At 40.5% G+C, this 16,871-nt stretch overlaps 3 protein-coding genes across 5 annotated transcripts in view; 2 read left to right on the top strand and 1 right to left on the bottom strand.

The window, feature by feature from the left end:
• Stan (protocadherin-like wing polarity protein stan) overlaps nt 1–6,354 on the bottom strand; it is a 35,694-nt gene extending 29,340 nt beyond the window's left edge. For 2 of the 3 annotated variants that reach the window (XR_013008852.1, XM_076422292.1), the window contains exon 1: nt 4,859–6,128. The gene's annotated coding sequence lies outside the window, so the exon portion shown is untranslated. Of the gene's footprint in view, nt 1–4,858; nt 6,129–6,249 lie in introns of those variants that run through there. The other variant, XM_076422293.1, reaches the window with a different exon arrangement.
• Nucleotides 6,355–6,758: 404 nt separating this feature from the next.
• Nucleotides 6,759–11,476, top strand: LOC143208275 (cilia- and flagella-associated protein 69). Its single transcript, XM_076422544.1, has 12 exons — nt 6,759–7,197; nt 7,378–7,819; nt 7,909–8,143; nt 8,211–8,511; nt 8,589–8,770; nt 8,841–8,992; nt 9,062–9,266; nt 9,347–9,647; nt 9,711–9,947; nt 10,007–10,435; nt 10,491–10,714; nt 10,801–11,476. Exons 1-11 carry the CDS (start codon nt 6,913–6,915, stop codon nt 10,677–10,679), a joined length of 2,958 nt encoding a protein of 985 aa, XP_076278659.1. The 5' UTR covers nt 6,759–6,912; the 3' UTR covers nt 10,680–10,714; nt 10,801–11,476.
• A 190-nt stretch (nt 11,477–11,666) lies between these two features.
• The window catches only part of L(1)g0289 (plexin domain containing lethal (1) G0289), a 37,529-nt gene continuing 32,324 nt past the window's right edge, over nt 11,667–16,871 (top strand). The window contains exon 1 of the mRNA XM_076422500.1: nt 11,667–12,272. Within this exon, the coding sequence (XP_076278615.1) occupies nt 12,152–12,272 (121 nt within the window). The 5' untranslated portion in view covers nt 11,667–12,151. The remainder of the gene's footprint in view (nt 12,273–16,871) is intronic.

A 16,871-nucleotide genomic window follows, 5' to 3' on the forward strand; every position in this document is an offset into this window, starting at 1 on the left:
ACAATTTTCAATTTAACTGCGCCACGTCATCCTTTTATCTGATCGATCTCAAACTGCACAAATTTTTTTTCTCACCTAAAGGAACAATACTGGACAGTTGCGTGCATTGTATCTCGATAAAAATTTTTCTCCAAGTATAGCTTAGGTCCACCCTAATGTACATATTGGACAGGAATAAACATTGAATTAATGTTTTTTATGTTTCCAATATTTTTTTATTTCATTAAAAGTTCTAGAGAATTCTCGAGAATTCTCGAAAAATATAGTCTTATTTCTCATTTCTCGAGAAATGAAAAATGTTGAGAAATCAGGAACACTAGATGTGCTTGAATAAAGAAATCCATTGGATCATTTCCCATAGTGGCGGTGAAAATAGTTATTTTCCACCCCATTCGCCATCGATCAGGACGCTTCTCCTAGACCAGAAGATCGTCCCGTGTCATCGCTCTCCTATGTAGCGCTGACCGACAGTCGAGCTAAGAAATCAATGACGCACACCGGTGCACTATACCGTATTGTGTAATACTGTATATTCTCGGATAGACACTGGCTTCTCTCCTTTTCCCGATAACACCGCTCACCGTTACGCGAATATAGTTTCTCCGGCAGCGTAACGGTGGTTATTGTAAACCGCGTCGGAATAAACTGCTCGTCCGTGGCGAACGTTCCAGGTGAATTCATCATCGGCTCTGTTCGATGATCGCTAGAAAATACCGCGAATTCAGCGGCCACGATGACGCCGAGTCATTCGAAGGAAAGTCGCTTCCTCTCGAGGTTCAGCGAAAGGAAATTGAAAGCGTGCAAATACGTGAATGGAGAGTTGCTATTCGCGAAAACGTATGAATATCTTCAATGAATCACCTCGCGAGATTCGCCTACCGCGATTATGGCAAAAACAACGGTCGTCCAGAGTCGCTCTTCGACTTGGACGATACGGTTTTGCTACTGCTTTGATTACTGTAATGGTTCTCGCCCGAGTAGATATCCGTGCTGTATAACAGATGTCTCAGCAACGGTTCTTGGTCGACTGTGGATCTTTGTGCAGTTACAACACGAATGTAACACAGTGAAAACATTTAATGAATTTAGATATATGTACCTCTCTTTAGCTTTAATTTAAAAAAAGAAATCAACGCACTATCTCATTTCTATCGAAAGTTCTTATATTGACAGAAAATTCATCACTTTGTCCCACTGTGTGCCGTCGAACATGTTAATTAGTCAGGGACCGGGGGCATCGGAGTAAAAATTTCAGGGCCCCGGAAATCGGGGTCCACCAATGGAATTAAGCGATGATGATCGCGTTATCGCGGGGCCCGGGGATCTCTCGGGTGGTTTTTAATTAAGACACTCACGAATTTTCGGATTCCGCGGGCGCAGTCGTAAGAACGGGAACGTTTAATTTACAGGCCTTAAAGACAACCGCGTGCGCGCGTACGAGCGTGAAATGTATTCGCCTAAGTAAACCCGTTCGAAGAGGGGCCCAGGGAAGAGAGGGCCCAGCTCATGCTGTGGGAACAGGTTTCAGAAAATTGACCGTTCCACCGTAGGACCTTTATCTGCGGTTAGCATCTACCTTCGAGTTCTCGAAGACCTACGAAGGGAACTGATCGGGGCCCTTTTCCGATTTTTCGGTGGAAGACCCCCTCGGATAACGGAAACACGTCTCGCTACTGTTCGACAGATTTTTCTGAAGTTTCGAGGACCCGGGGTTTATTGAAAAATTCATCGGCGATTTATCTTTACGGGGTACCGTAAAATTTTTTCATCGCCGAGGCTCTTTTTCACCCGGATAGTGGAATTTATGGTCGATGATTTCCACCTTCGCCACAGGGGCGAATACGGCCGAATTCGTGGCCAAAAATAGACAAAACTTTTATCTGAATTTGGAAATTTTGAAAAATTTGTCTACCTGTGCTTCGTATCTACTTAATTTGTATTTAAAAATTGTAATTAAATTATAATTAAATTCACGATGAATACAATGATCTTTCTTCTTCTAAGAAATTACGAATAATAAAGAATGGCTCAAGGGATTAACTCTTTGCACTCGGAGCTTTTTAACTAGAAAAAAAAACTTTTTAAAAACCACGCTTATATTAAAATGAAAATAATTTTTTTAGACATTAGTGACTACGTCAATATAGTTTAGCGCTCCACGCTTTTATTTATAGTCGCTAATGTCTAAAAAAATTATTTTCTCCTTTTTAGTGCATTTTAATATAAGCGTGGTTTTTAAAAAGTTTTTTTTTCTTTTTTTTCACTTCGCGGGAAGTGGTTTAAAATTCGATTACAAGATTTGACGTATACATCGACAACGACAACTCGGCAAGCTAATATAAGCCTGGTAATTAAACATTTCTTGCGACCTAGAATAATTCCATTGTGTACGATTTTTTTCATTTCCGTGAATATGAAATTGATATAATACCTCATACAATACTGAAACGTGTAGTAATTGATTATATACCGACATATTTAATAACGTAAACAATATTGTGAATGGTACAGCAATATTTAGTGATGACTCTGAGTCACCACTTGAGTCCTAAGGATTAAAGACATTTTGTTCAGACTGGAGATTTACCGCAGACAATCGGTGACCGAAGAGCCGCGATAATCGCGTGTACTATATGGAACGTGAAATCGGCGCGGCGGTGAGCGTTCGCGTGCAGAATTTCCGCGTCGTCTCCGCGAACCTGGGCAGTCTTGCCGCATTATATCGAGTCGAGTAGACCGAGGGCACACGATAACGCTCTGTGGATAGAAGAGAGGGTGCGCTCTGCGTTTCTCGAGAAAAGTCATCCTTCTCTAACCCCCGTTCGCCCTCGCAATCAGGGGTGAGTGACTCACGTTCCGCAGCTTCGACGCCGACAGTCGTCGGGACGCTTACCCTCCAAATATTGATTCGCCGGGGCCGAGGGAAACTACCCGGTGTACTGTACACCCCTCTGCTACACCCCTCTGCAACCCATCAAGTCTCGCCCTCGTATCTAAATTTTTCTAGCGCGCGCACACGCCACTCTTCGGGCTTCTTATTCGAATCGGACGGGTCTTCCACCTCGTGTTACATCCCTTCCTGATCCGTAAACAATCTTCGATGTATCGACCGACGCGCAGTGCGTCGTCCAAGAGGGCAAAAATAAGAAAATCCATTTTCTTGTAAATGTATATCTGTTTACATGAACTTATTCTAAAAACTCCTTTCGTTGTTGCGTTTGTGAGAGAATCGATACAAAAGTTTAATGGAATCTTAAGATCTTAAGATTTCGAACAGAATTAAGCTGTTATGTATACTGAATTTTCTATAAAATCGAGTCTGCTCGAATCGCGCGTACAACCGATAATAATTTAATGAGATACGCGAGAATGGCGTGAATAGACAAGGATTTAATCGGCAGCGTCCGATTAGATCTCTACAATTTTTTTTAATGAAGCGACGTGTTATGTATTCTTATAATCAGTCAACGACTAATCAAACACGTTCATAAATTATCTCGTGCGGAAATACGAGAGAGTCTACACGTGATGAAAACACCAAAAAATATTGTCCGAGGAATGAAATATTACCAAGTCACGCAAAATGTCAGGAATGTCCTTCTGGCAGATAAACGTTCAGAGGAAATATACATACATACACGCAGCTTCTCTGGTTGCTCTCTTCCGGTGAGAGAGAGACTAGCCTACGAAATAACTGAGATTACCACCGGCGGTGGAATTACTATAATAAACTTTCTTCGATACCGCCATATCGTTTTTCAGTACGAATTAACAATCCTACTTGACCTATAATAAAAATTGTTCATTCTACACTAAGGCTACCACGTGGGTCAAAATGACTCATTTTCAGTTTTCTACTTGAAAGCTATTGCTATTATAAATCTGCTTCTGTTTCAAATTACATATTCAATCAATTTAAGGTTCAACAGATACACCCTTTCAGCATGAGGAATTGAGAATGAGTCATTCATTATGATTCACTTTATTCAATCTGTTAGAAATACATAGGCATATGCCTTTAGATTCAATGTTTTTAAAAAGCCGCTATTTTTCTATTTTCAATTCATATGACAAGGGATTGAAATAAGGAGTGTTGATTGCAAACAAGAGATTGAAGTGCCTAAATCCTGGCAGCTAATTTGAATTGCTGCTTGACGTATAAGAATAGACCTATCATCTTATAGGGGGGACTTTGTGTATCATGTTCTAAAATACCTATCTTATATTTCTGTTTTTTTGGAAAGTAGCAGGAACGTGATTTAGACGAGTTTATGCCACCAATCTTCGTGACACAAGTCTATTTCTATTCTCAATCGTCGTTTCGCGTGCTGGATTGCTTCATTTGCATACAAATAGTCGAAATGAAAATGATAAATACTGAATACTGAATCCTAAATAAAATCTCCAAAAAATTCCCACTACTCTTCCTGCTTATCAACTCAGTAAAAAAATAGCCAACAGCCTAAATCCCACAAAAAAGGAATGGCCAATGGTCCGAAGGATGACCAAACATATCCACATCGAAAAGGTTAGAATATCTTAACCGGTGCGTTGGCAAAAGTGAGTGCACTGAACAGTGCGTGCTCGGCGTTCTCACAAGCCGGGGTAGAGACTATAAGGTAGTCAGACAACGAAAGATAAAAAGAGGGAAGAAAAAGCAGTGGTTTCCCGGTCGGCAGCAACGAGGGTTACAGGCAAAAGCCCAGCAGAAGATAATTGTAGCGAGGACTCGTTACACGGGTGCATAGTCTTGCTAATTAAACAACTAGTTGTTCCCATCGTGAGAAAACGCCGGTTACCGCCGCCGCGGCAGAAAAATCGCGTCGACGAGAATGTGCCATTCGAAAGGGTCGCTCACCGTCCCGCCAAGGTCGCCTCTCTTCTCGGATTTGTCACATCTCGAGTCACGCCCAGCCTCTTTCCCGTAATCCGTAAATCCCTTTACGTGAAAACCGTCACTGTGTTTCACAGGAGCACCGGTCGAATTTTTAAAGGACACAACAGACGCACAGAAACACACACCGCACAAACCGTCGCGTCGACGACGTGCACGCAGTTCAGCTGCTCTCTCGGCAGCGTCCCGACTACTACGAACCAGTCCACGCACGCACGAACCAGTCTTACGTGCGACCGTAGTAGAAGTAGAGGGCGACTACCTGCGATCGTGTGTCTCGACATTGACTTCGGGCCACGATCGGACACGACCACGATCCACGCCGAAGAAAACGATCCACGGATCACGCATCTCTCGATCCCCACTTTCCTTCGATCAACAACGTTCTAACAATTCCTAAATTCCTGCACAGTAATTGTTCCCTTTCAGATACGACGACTCCCATCAATATTCGGATTCTCTTAAAAAGACGAGAACTTTTTTAATCATTGAACTTTCTCAAAATCGCAAGTTGTCGGAATTGCAGAGAAAATACTGAAAGTTGTGTTTTGCAACCTTTTTACGTGCGCTTATATGGAAAATTTAGAAAACACGTTTCGTATATCTGTATCGATTAAACATATTTTGAAAACTTCATCAAAATCGGTCAAAATTGCAGTTTTTCGAAACTTTCGCAATGCGTACAATTGGCACAGATCTACAAAACGTATTTTTAAAATTTTCAATGTAGGCCCACGTAAGAACTTGTTAATAGTTGTTTTATGATTTTAAGCAGTTTGCTTTCGAGGGTGAAATAAAGCGCATTACCCTACTGTCATTTGTCCGATTAAAATAATTAAAATGTCTATTTCTCTATCAAATTTAGGTTGCGTGCCTGACTCGTTATTAGGGAAAGAGAAGGGTTGAAATGCTGTTCTAATTGTTAGAGCAAAGGTGCAGACCCTCTAGGCAATGCTAGAGCATTCCAAGACATCAAACTTACAGTCCACATTTGTACTTCATAATATATTCAAATGATTCGTGTCTCGTTAAATAAATGAGTGGGGAATTATTTCGAAAGTGCTCTAATCGAGCACGACTAATGAGAACTGCTTTCTATGCACTCGGTGCAAAAACGTTCTACAATAATTAACGTTAAACACGCTATCCTGTCGTAAAATAATTCGAGTATCGATTACGAGATATAATTGTCATATTTAATTCGTTTTTCTGCAACACCGATAGAAGATCGACAACTTACAAGCACTTTCGATTGCTTAGAAAAATCAAGCATGTTTTGCGAAACTGTTAATACGGTCTAATTGATATGGATTAATAATAATCTTCAGTGATAAAAATGAAAGTCGAACACATACGGTTAAAAATCGAAGAAAATCGAGGAGCACAGGCACACAGCTTGCTGCCATCGGCAGCGTCGGCGACTGTTGCAAACTCTCTCCTGCACGTGCAAGACCTACAAACACGTTTAAAAAGTTCGCGTGTATGTAAGAATCCATAGTGGTCGACCTTTTATAGAGATAATTCCTCTCACGCTATACGTACAAACGATACAATATCTCTTTCAATCTATTCCCGCTTCATTCTATAAAATTCCTAACAAATATTCGCGCGGTAAAATGGAATGTAAAATGTGTTTTTGACAGAAAATTTTTGAATTAATTCTTTCAGTTTCAGCGCCATCTGTAATTAAATTTGCAAAATTCTACCGCAACCCGCAGATGACGCCACCAGTTTGGCGAACGATTTCCTTCGCGATTTATCCGCCACATTTTAATATGATTTTAGCGGTTGAATGATCATGGTGATTGTAATCAAGTTTTTCTGGTGAATTATGTATGACGCGTCCAGCGGAACCAAGGTAAGAATTTGATTTATTATTCGATCGGTATTTGTGAACTATCAGTGTTGTTTGATTGTCTTGGAAATGACTATCGTTTTGTTCGCCAAATCTGACATTAGATGACACAGTGCATGGTGATATACGTTTTCTGAATATTGTTTGAAAAGATCTAAGTAATATGGATATTGAGGAGAAAGAATCCGAGAAAGAGGCTCGCGATAAATTCGACGTCACCGAAGTTTGGAAGGAATTTAACTGTCCAAAATATGTTATTTGCGATTATCCCGGGACCGACAAAATACCGGCGAACCATTTCGATTTTATGAAACAGTTGGAGGTCGATCCGAATTATACTTTAACGAAATTAGACGAACTTATATCCGATCCTGTGACGAAGGACAGTGCGCCGCGAATTTGCAGGCTCTTACATGAATATTTACATGGAATTAAAGATCATGGTTATGTATCCTTTGAAGGATAAAACATCGAATTTCTTGGTTCAAATGTACCGAGTGTCCCAAGGTCACAGTTTCCGAGATTTCAAGATCAACGATATTTAAATGGAACTTCGACGGGACACTCTGTGTTCGACGGATTAAATTTTCTTAATCATTTATAAAAGCTTCCTTAAAATTGTACTTAGAAGATAAAAGATTTGCCGAAAATAATGACGGTATTAGAATTTTTGGTTGAAAACGTTATTAAAGAAAACTCCATTAAAGAGTATGAGCTACTCCTCGATGAAATGCTGACGCTTTGCAGTTTACCACCTTTGTTAGAAAAGTCTTCTGAAATTCTAACAAATAACGATAGAATGGAGCAGTACTTCACATTGTTAGGGAAGCTTCTTGTTGTTTTACCAGCCAAAGAACAAGTATCCAAGATTCACGAAGCCATCCACTCTTTATTATTGAAGAGGGACAGCTCAAATGTTGCAGCAGTTAAGATTAAAGACTGCCTTGCGGTTGTAGAAAAGTCACAGCTGCCGAAAATGGTAGTGAAGTCGTTGGAAAGCTCTCTTCCGGACATGTATGAAAAGATCTTGGAATTAGTTTTCTTACTTTCTTCTATATCGCACGTGTGCTGTAAGTAAGATACCAAGGTGACCTGCTCTAAATGTTCTACCTTGTATAGTCAGAAGAGAAGTAGGGATTCTCTAAATTATTTAACACAGCTCACAGGATGTTAGAAGCTGGAGTGCTTAATATAGTATTGGTCAGAATGGATCTTCCTTATGCTACTCAATTACGCTGCACACGGCCACCTGATTCATTACTAATAGGTAGCGAGTACCCCGAGGACACAACCCTTTTAATAATGAACACGCTATGGTGTTTGATGAGATCCATTATTCCTCCTACCACAGTTCCCAAATTGAAGACAACTTTGTGTGCGCACTGTGCACTATGGTAAAAAAAAAAACAACTAATACCTGCAAAATGAATCGATAATGTACATCTAATCAAAATCACACAGGGGTTTGTCCTACACATTCGAGAGACAAGTATTCTACAGCCGATTCAAGAGTATCAGCATAAAAATCAGAAACGAAATCGCAGCTATTATTCTGTCAATTTTAATCAGCTTTCCCACTTGGAACTTTGTCAGCAGTGGTATAGCGGACAAAGCGATTAAGTTTTTGATAGCAGTCGAGACTGGCTCTGTGAGAGTATTTTCAGAGACGATAACATTCGGCAGAACCAACGAAGACTTGTCCTTCCAAAAAGTCTTGTTATTGATTGCTATGCACCTATCTCAAATTGACGCTTGCATTCCTGTAATTATTTCGATGATTTCTGTGTTTTGATTGGATTATAGAGGATATTGTTGTTCTTTGGTATTCTTTTCGAATAGATAATGGTGCACAGAAAATTGATGCGGACGATACTTCAGCTTGTTAATCCAGATATCGAAGTATCACAAATTACTTGGACTGCGTCTCAATATTGGAACCTGTGGACGTACGCTATTAATTCCTTGTCTGTGCTGGCACCAAAAGTGCCAAAAGATTTTATAGCATACAATGGTACCATTAGGTACTTAGAACTTAGTAAACAAGAGATAAGATATTTAACTTGTTCGTATAAAGTAATTATACTCTTGTAGATTGTTAATGCTGTTAGACTGGAGTTTGTGTTCAAATTTCGATGTGGACATTATGACGCATTGCGTAAAAGTAATCTGTTCGATTACCTTAAGCAACAATACTTTGTTATTGGAGAACTTCAGAGAGCATGGGATTACAGTATCATTGATCAGTTAGCTCCTAATTTATAAATTAGTACTTTTATTCACTATTGCTAACGTATAGTAATTTTATATTACAGAAGTGATTAACTATATCTTGACTTTTTGCAAATTTATAATGAAAGAGCAAAGAATTCTTACAATGGCGTTAATCTCGATCGAGAGGCTTTTAAAAAAGCAAATATTTTATCAGGAAACGTTTGGAGATCAAAGTATAGAATTTGTTATGGAACTGCTTTACCAGTGTTTGTACCAGAAAGATAAAGAAATTCAAATAGATCAACGGTGAGTTTATTTTACTTCGACCAGCACAGATGTGCCGCTTGCAACTTCCTTGCGAATTATGCTGTAAAGAATTTTGGTAGCCTTTTATTGGCATTAGGGTCGTACATTTGGGAGTGTATAGTATGGTGTCCTCCAAATTTGAAGAAGTTTGTTGAAAGTGGAGCAGTATATGTTATTCTTGACATTATCGAGGTAGTCCCATACTCATCTCAGCGTCTGTTTCTCGCGGTACTAACAGACATATGCGACAATTATTTTTGTGGGTCTTATTTATGCACTTGGAGAGGCATCGACAAAAAGACAACATTAATGTCTCTGTTAGCAACGATCTGGAGGGATGAAGAAATCAGGCTTGAATTCCCAAGATGCCTCGATGGAGCAGTGAGAGGCAAATTGCGAGAATAAAATTTTATTAAGAAAGCTATAGGTCTGTCTAATAATTAGAAAATAATTTGCTGTACATCAGATGAACAGTACCCTGCAATGGGCAAAAAACAGTGGTTGGAGACCTTCCAGACAAAACTTCATGGACACATTAGTCCAGCATTGATTGACATGATTGGTTCAGTTAGGGCAAAGATATACAGTATTAGGAAGATTATTGAGAGAGACAATAAAAGATACAACATGGCGAAAGAACACTACAAAATATTATACTGCGACCTTCCAGTGGAAGATAGAGTGAGCATATTGACTGACTGCTATGTCTTTATTGTAGTATAATTAAAATCATGTTTCAGATCACAGTATCTGGTATGGATCTGTATTTTAAGTTGAAATTAGGTCAAGTATGGGTAGAGCTCGAAAGGTATTTTGAGCAGATTGGCATTACCCCGCTCGGTATGGATGGCCAGGCAATATTTTTAATGACGCAAAGATATCATATGTGGGGAGTATTACTGAAAAAAAGACAGAAGAAAATAAATCACTCCGTGAAAAGAGAGGAGGATGTAGCAGAGAAAGATGAATATGCTAGAATTCGGGATTCTAAGCTTATTTTATCATTGGATGCGCTCGATGAATTAGATTACATCTATAGAACAACAAATCGAGAATATATGATAAAGAAAAAGGCTGAGCAAATGCAACAAGTCTACCTGGCCCTGAATTTTCCACGCAAGTCGAGCGAAAATAATCATAGAACGTTCATGGATGCAGTCAATTTTACAGTAAATATATTTGAAAAAATTATTTATATATAGTATTAAAGATCTTTTTCCACAGACAATATTCGATCAACACGTGGTGTTCAGCAATCTAACAGCCTATTCAGATTTCGGTCAAATGAAAGTTCTCCCTGTTTCGCCAAGCGAATCGTATGTCCTGGACCATTCAATTTTTTCTGGAACGTCCTGTTCGTCTTTGACGAGCTACGATTTCTCGAAATTAGAACAATTCGAAGAAGAAGTGTAGCTAAAACATCGCTTATTCGTCCTTTATCGTCTTTGGTAAATATAGGGGTCTTTTTTATCGGCAATAGATAAAAATTTCAATCATTTATGAATCTTGCAATAACAGTTCAAATTTCATTTAGGTTCAAACATATTGTAATTATTATTCATGCGTGTGCCGGATATTGGCGTACCGTTGCCATTAACAATTTATACTCGACAATAAAAGAAATACAAAGTGAGGATGATGTTAAACAATTTTCGACAGATTTGATTTAAACATATATAAAAAGTAAAAACGGAGTACAAATATATATGGAATATAATTTTGTCCATATTTTTATAGTATTTGTTTTATAATATTGTGTCAGAAATTTTGAACAGAATTTGTCAAATATAAATATTAGTCGTTTCCTTCAAGTTGAAATAAAATTTATTTACAACTTAATCGTAATGTAACGGATGCTCACCCCTGGAGCAGGTCAGGCCTGAAGGTAGGCAACCCGCCACAAATCTGTAGAATCGGTTGCGCGCCATAATTATACTTGACGAGTAATGTTTCAATCAATCAGGTAATAACAAAAAAAGTCGGTGCTATACGACAAAGGTAAAAGAAATATTATTATGAGATCCGCTATTAATTCTCATTGAGAAAAAAAATACTATAAAATCATCTTTCAGAGAAGTATTCAATCTCGTCGATCGCGGGTATCCGAGCAGATTCGATCGGCTCCGAAGGACCTGCTCCGGCGCGTCCGTTTCTTTCTGGCGAACGCTATAAAGGGGGAAACGTATTCTATGAATCACAGAATCATTATTTTCGTGTTCGCTGCCGTACGAGTCGACGAGCAGCGCCGAACATTTTGTTTCAGCAACGATCCGATTGGCTCGGCTGGTATCTCGTGCCTCTACATTCCCCCGCCGATTATCTAGATAACGTAACGGAAACTCCCCCAAGAGAGCGGCCGAGGAACAACACGACGGGGGCGATGAGCCAGTGAGAGCCAACATGCCGTTCCCGCCGCAAGCGATCGTTGTCGTCGTTCTCGTCCGTCCGGTACCGGTTTAAAACGCGTTTCGGAGTACAAACCGAACAAAGTCCTCCGCCTTCTCGCGGTGCAGTTCGTGGCTTGTGTCGCCCGGAATCGAACTGGAAAATTGGTCGCGTGTATCGCGAATATCATACTGTCTCTCTTTCTCGACGTATCTACGGTGACGTTATTTTATTTTCCATTCTTTCTTGTGAGGAATCGTCGGTGAAAGAGACTACTCGTATCGTTCTCACTTTTGACAATCTGCGTGCAGCAGCCGCCGCCGCCGTCTGTCTGCTGCGTCGTTGATCTGCGTTTCTCTACACCGAGAGAGAATCCCCTCCCCTTATTTCCGTTCATCATCCTTTCCGTCATTGCTAGTCGTGCGCGAGACAGGCACACCGACACCAACGGATTCCTGTATCCCGTGGCCACGAGAGTTGTTCAACAGCTATACGTAAATATGGCGTGTGAACGGTGGTGCTTTAACCGTGGCTGTGACGGACCTGTCCGAGGATGGCCTTGCGTCCTGTTGCTGATCGCGTTATACATGCTCGAGCCCGGCGTCGCCGACAACGAGTTCAGTGAGTCTTTTCTCGATTCTACTTGTTGCACCCTGTGGAACGCGTTCTCTTACGAGATGCTTCTCCTTCTCTCGATCTCTCTTTCTATCTCGAGGCCTCTCGCCAGCGAAACGCGGCGGACCACTGTGGGCTCGCGTTTATGGCCGTTCGGAACGAAAATCGGAGCCCTGCCGTTCATACAATATTCTGTCTTTACTTCGTTCTATAATTACACACTAAAACCCGGTTCGTTTATCACTCGAAAGAACAGAATGGATCAAGTTGTTCGAGTCTGAGTGGACATATTTATTAGTAGACAGCGGATCTTTATGGAAAATCAAAATTTTTTACCTGAAAATGATATAACAGTATCTTTAAATTGATCGAATGTTTTTCTATAAATGCGTTAAATCCGCTGGCTATTTATTATGAGCTCGAGGATCCGATTTTATGGAGCACCTCTGACACTGAGGAGCAAATGTTAACGCTGTTTCTTGAATATTTTCTTGTTCTGTGAGAATTGATTTTGGCATGATTGCAAGGTGTGCGTGCGTCAGGTAAAATCCAGCTTCGGTTCGGTTGAAAGTTGACGCGTTGTCTGTGGATTCATGAGAGCTTGGAAAAAAAGGACCTTGAATATTAATGCGGTCTCGATAATTCTGCGTGCCGTATCTTTCCGGCGATATCGGAATAGTTGATCTCTCGAACCAGTTATCGTTTCTTACGATGTCCACCGTAATATGTCGACCTCTCTGCTCTTTATTAGGCTCCTCGCGCAGACTGGTATTCCGCTCTCGACCTATTCTTTGTCTGGAACCTTCCTGTTTTACGTCACAGCTGTGAATCCCGCGCCATGGACGTTATCATTTATTAGCGGTGTTCGGCGATTTCAATGCCTCTTGCGCGGACTGTTGTGTCGTCATCAAACTGCGTGCTTGCGTTATACGCTACCTCAACGACTAGATACACACACACAATCTACGAATTAAATTATAACCCTTAGCGATCCAGTGGCGACACTGAGGCGCCACCAAAATATTGCTTACGTTTTTCAATTTATTCGTATTTAATGAATAGACAACGGATTTGATGCATTTTTATGACAAACATGAGTAAATGTAATTTAAAACACTAAAACGTTTGAAGAATTTAAACATATTCTTACATTATTTTCAATCTGTTAAACATATGTATGTATAATATTACGAATGAAAATGTATTTTCCATTTCACTGCAGTTTGTAGCAATTCGGGTAGACAATTTTTATTTTGCATGAAGATCCGCTGTCTATTAATAAGTGACTTGACATTTAAGTATCGTATGAGGTACTATATCAGCTCCATATCCAAAGAATGAAGAAAATCATTGTAGAACAGAAATTAAGAATTAAATTTAACCTGGACTTTCATAAGCAGATGGAGTTATCTTGTAAAGTCACAATAGGCTGGTTTATCTGCAGAGATACATTTTTATCAAATTCGCAGCGTGGAGTTCGCGGCAGAAAATCATCGATTTTGCCGCATTTTGTGTTCCTGCGCCTGTTCGTCTTCCGACAGCATGATCGCTAAGCTTCACCAATTTTTCGAAGTCGTTAACCTTTCTCGGCGCACGTTCGCGTTCGCTCCTCCCCTCTTCCGGCTATCGAGGTAAAATACAACCGTCCGATTCCTTTTCGCGGAATACGTTTGCGATACTTTCTATTTCAGCGGGAACGCATACTTTTGCGAGAACTGCACCGCCATAAGCTCGGGCTACGCCGGAGAACGGACATTTCGGTTTAGCGACAGTAACAATAATAACAACCGCGGCAAGTGCAACCGTTCACTTGACCGCATTGACGTGGCCGAATCATCGCGACGCACTATCCTCTGATAAACCGCTTTTTCTAGTCAAAAGTATTTTAGCGTTATTTCAAAGTTAAAGGTTTTTTATAGTATGCTAGGTCGTTGAATTCGTTTCGAGACACTAGTTATAATATTATTGAGTCAGAAATATATAGTAAAATTAACCCTTTGCACTCGGAGCTATTTTAACTAGAAAATGAAACATTTTTTCCGATCTAGAATAATTCCATTCTATATTAATTTTGCTCTTTGTATAAATATAAAATTGATATAATACCTCATACAATATTTAAATGTTTAGTGATTGATTAAACTAAACAATATTTTGAATATTGACTCTCTGAGTCGTCAATCGAGTGCTAAGGGTTAATGTGTGCGGTTTCAAGCGGATTGATAGTGCAGGATATTAGCTCCTACAGTAAATGATTGAGAAATTTATTCGCAACAGAAGCGTCCCGATTGACACTGACCGAGTTGAATTGAACCGTATGATTGTAGTATGATTGTAACCGACCGACCGAACGGGTTCCAGCCGACTCTATACACGCACAAGCGTCGCTCGATCAACCAATTCAATTATTGTTTTTGTAACAACCGCGACACTAATTCCATTCTTTACGATCACGTGATAATTGTCCGCCATTAGCTCCTTCTTTTCTGTTACCTTAAAAGAGGCGCGAATCGAATGACGCATAACACAATAATGTTCAAGGTCACTCGTTCTCGGATCACGAAGGACGATGGAGGGGTCTCTCCTACGTGTTCGAAGGGACGACCTTGAACACTATTCGGTCGAACGTCGACGAATCCGATCGGCTATTCATTCGACCACTCTAAATTTAGTTTCTATTTATGTTCCCACATAAAATTATACACGTTCCGAGCGTGTGTTTGTCGAACCTGTATTTTTGAGATGAAAAGTGGATCATTTAGAATTTCTTCATTCGAAATTGTCCTAAGTTGATTTGGTAAAAGAGAATTAAAAGGAGCAGTGAAAGATGTGAGAGAAATACGGGTGGAGGTTCAGATTTACCATAAACGTTGAACGAGGGGGTTCGCCAGGGAAACCTGGTGGCAATGCTGAAGTTCCACAGATGTTAACACGTCTGGAGCCACGTAACGAGGCGCCGGCTGCATCTTCCTCATTTTTATTCCTCTTTTATCGGCCGTCCCACGGAGCCAGCCGTAAACATTTTCTCCGGCGACGACTGCTTGCATTACGAACTGCACGGGATCATTGCTAGCATGGAACGGCCCGGGAAATTCTTCACGGAGATTGCATTAAAATGCCATTAGTCGGTTGACCTCGCGCTCCCGCCGTCGAACCTTGTACTTTTTCACGCCTGCCGGTTCTGTCGACCGTCCCATTACGTATAATCCCCGCCATTAGGCTAGACAAAGTTTCACACACCTTCTTCAATCCATTCTTGACTTCTGACGACTTCGAACAATTTTCATGCGTTCAATTTTTTTCAAACAATTTTGTCGATACGTCCATGATTCGCGAATCATAATCTCCGAGAAACAACGTAAGCATTCTCCGTAAACACGCGCGACATCGCCGAGGAAGCTGAAAGAGTAAATGCAGTAAATAAGTCTATAGAAAAAGAAAAGAAACCGATGAATCATCCGAATATTCTTTTGTCGGCAACGCGACGAACGTAAATAATCGTCGAAAATAGCGATGACGTTAATTTGTAATTGAGGTGCAGTTCATCGGAGTTATAGAGGATAGTTTTCTTATTTGTTTGGAGTATACGAGACGGCACAGTTTACGAAACCGTGAATCGACATTATAGTCGGCGACGAGGATGTCGAAACGATTTTCCTTTTTTTCTCACACACGATCGACGAGAGCGAACAAGGAACACGATACGCGTCTGCTGGTTCAGACGGAAAAGAATCGATAGGTCGTTCTATAGACAACCGTGCGAGCGACTACTGTTGCGTACATACAGGCTTTTTTCAGTGTGTAATAACGTGTCCCCATTCAAGCGCCGCGACGATTGCCTCCCGTACCGGTTGCGCCGGAAAGGTCAATGAATGTCCAGAGCCTCGAGCCATGGTTCCTGCTCTTTGGAAACCGCCCAGAAACTCCCCACTCTTACTTGACCATTGTCAAAATAATTAACTAAGTAAGATATTTCGTTGCGAGGGTAACACAAGACTCATTATTGAATACGCTTCAATAAATACATATCGCAACCACGCAAGAAAAGTAACACAATTCAAAAAATGGCAATTTTGAGGTAATGTCATTGAAAAATATGTATAAGCTTTATACCATTATTTAAGTTGATTTTTCTCAAATGCTGTATTTTTGAGTTGTGTCACTTTACTCGCGGGGGTCCGATATGTACTCTCATTCTTAAAATGTATTAATCCGAAAATGGCTACAATGAATATACGAGTACAGAAGAGAGTTAAATTAGAGCAAACTAGTTGAACTAGGTGAACTGAATCAGTTGAATTCTGCATCAGTTAAAATCGTTTCAGTAGCCAACAATCTTGGATCGTGAAGAATCGTGACAAGACCGGACGGATGTGGCAACTGGTTGCATTGGTTCACACGTTCCTGAAACGATGCACGAACATTCGGTTGCCCCATCGTCTCGTTATTTGTTCTTTTTATCGTGCGCTCTCGAAAGCCTCTGTCACGGCGTTACGAGAGCGTTCGAAGGAGTGTTCTCTAGAGAAGAGGGACTCTTCGGGGTTGTGTGTTTTGCGGCACGATTTAAACCTCGAGTGGTCCTCTCTCGACGAGCGGAACAATGAC

This window comes from Lasioglossum baleicum, chromosome 4, assembly GCF_051020765.1.
Source record: "Lasioglossum baleicum chromosome 4, iyLasBale1, whole genome shotgun sequence".
Taxonomy (NCBI): Eukaryota; Metazoa; Arthropoda; class Insecta; order Hymenoptera; family Halictidae; genus Lasioglossum; species Lasioglossum baleicum.

Excerpts from the sequence above, each read along its gene's own strand:
- LOC143208275 (XM_076422544.1), top strand. The coding sequence starts at position 6,913 with ATGGATATTGAGGAGAAAGAATCCGAGAAAGAGGCTCGCGATAAATTC. Across the intron at positions 9,648-9,710 it reads CAAGATGCCTCGATGGAGCA|AAAATAATTTGCTGTACATC; the intron begins GTGAGAGGCAAA and ends TCTAATAATTAG. Across the intron at positions 10,436-10,490 it reads TGGATGCAGTCAATTTTACA|ACAATATTCGATCAACACGT; the intron begins GTAAATATATTT and ends CTTTTTCCACAG.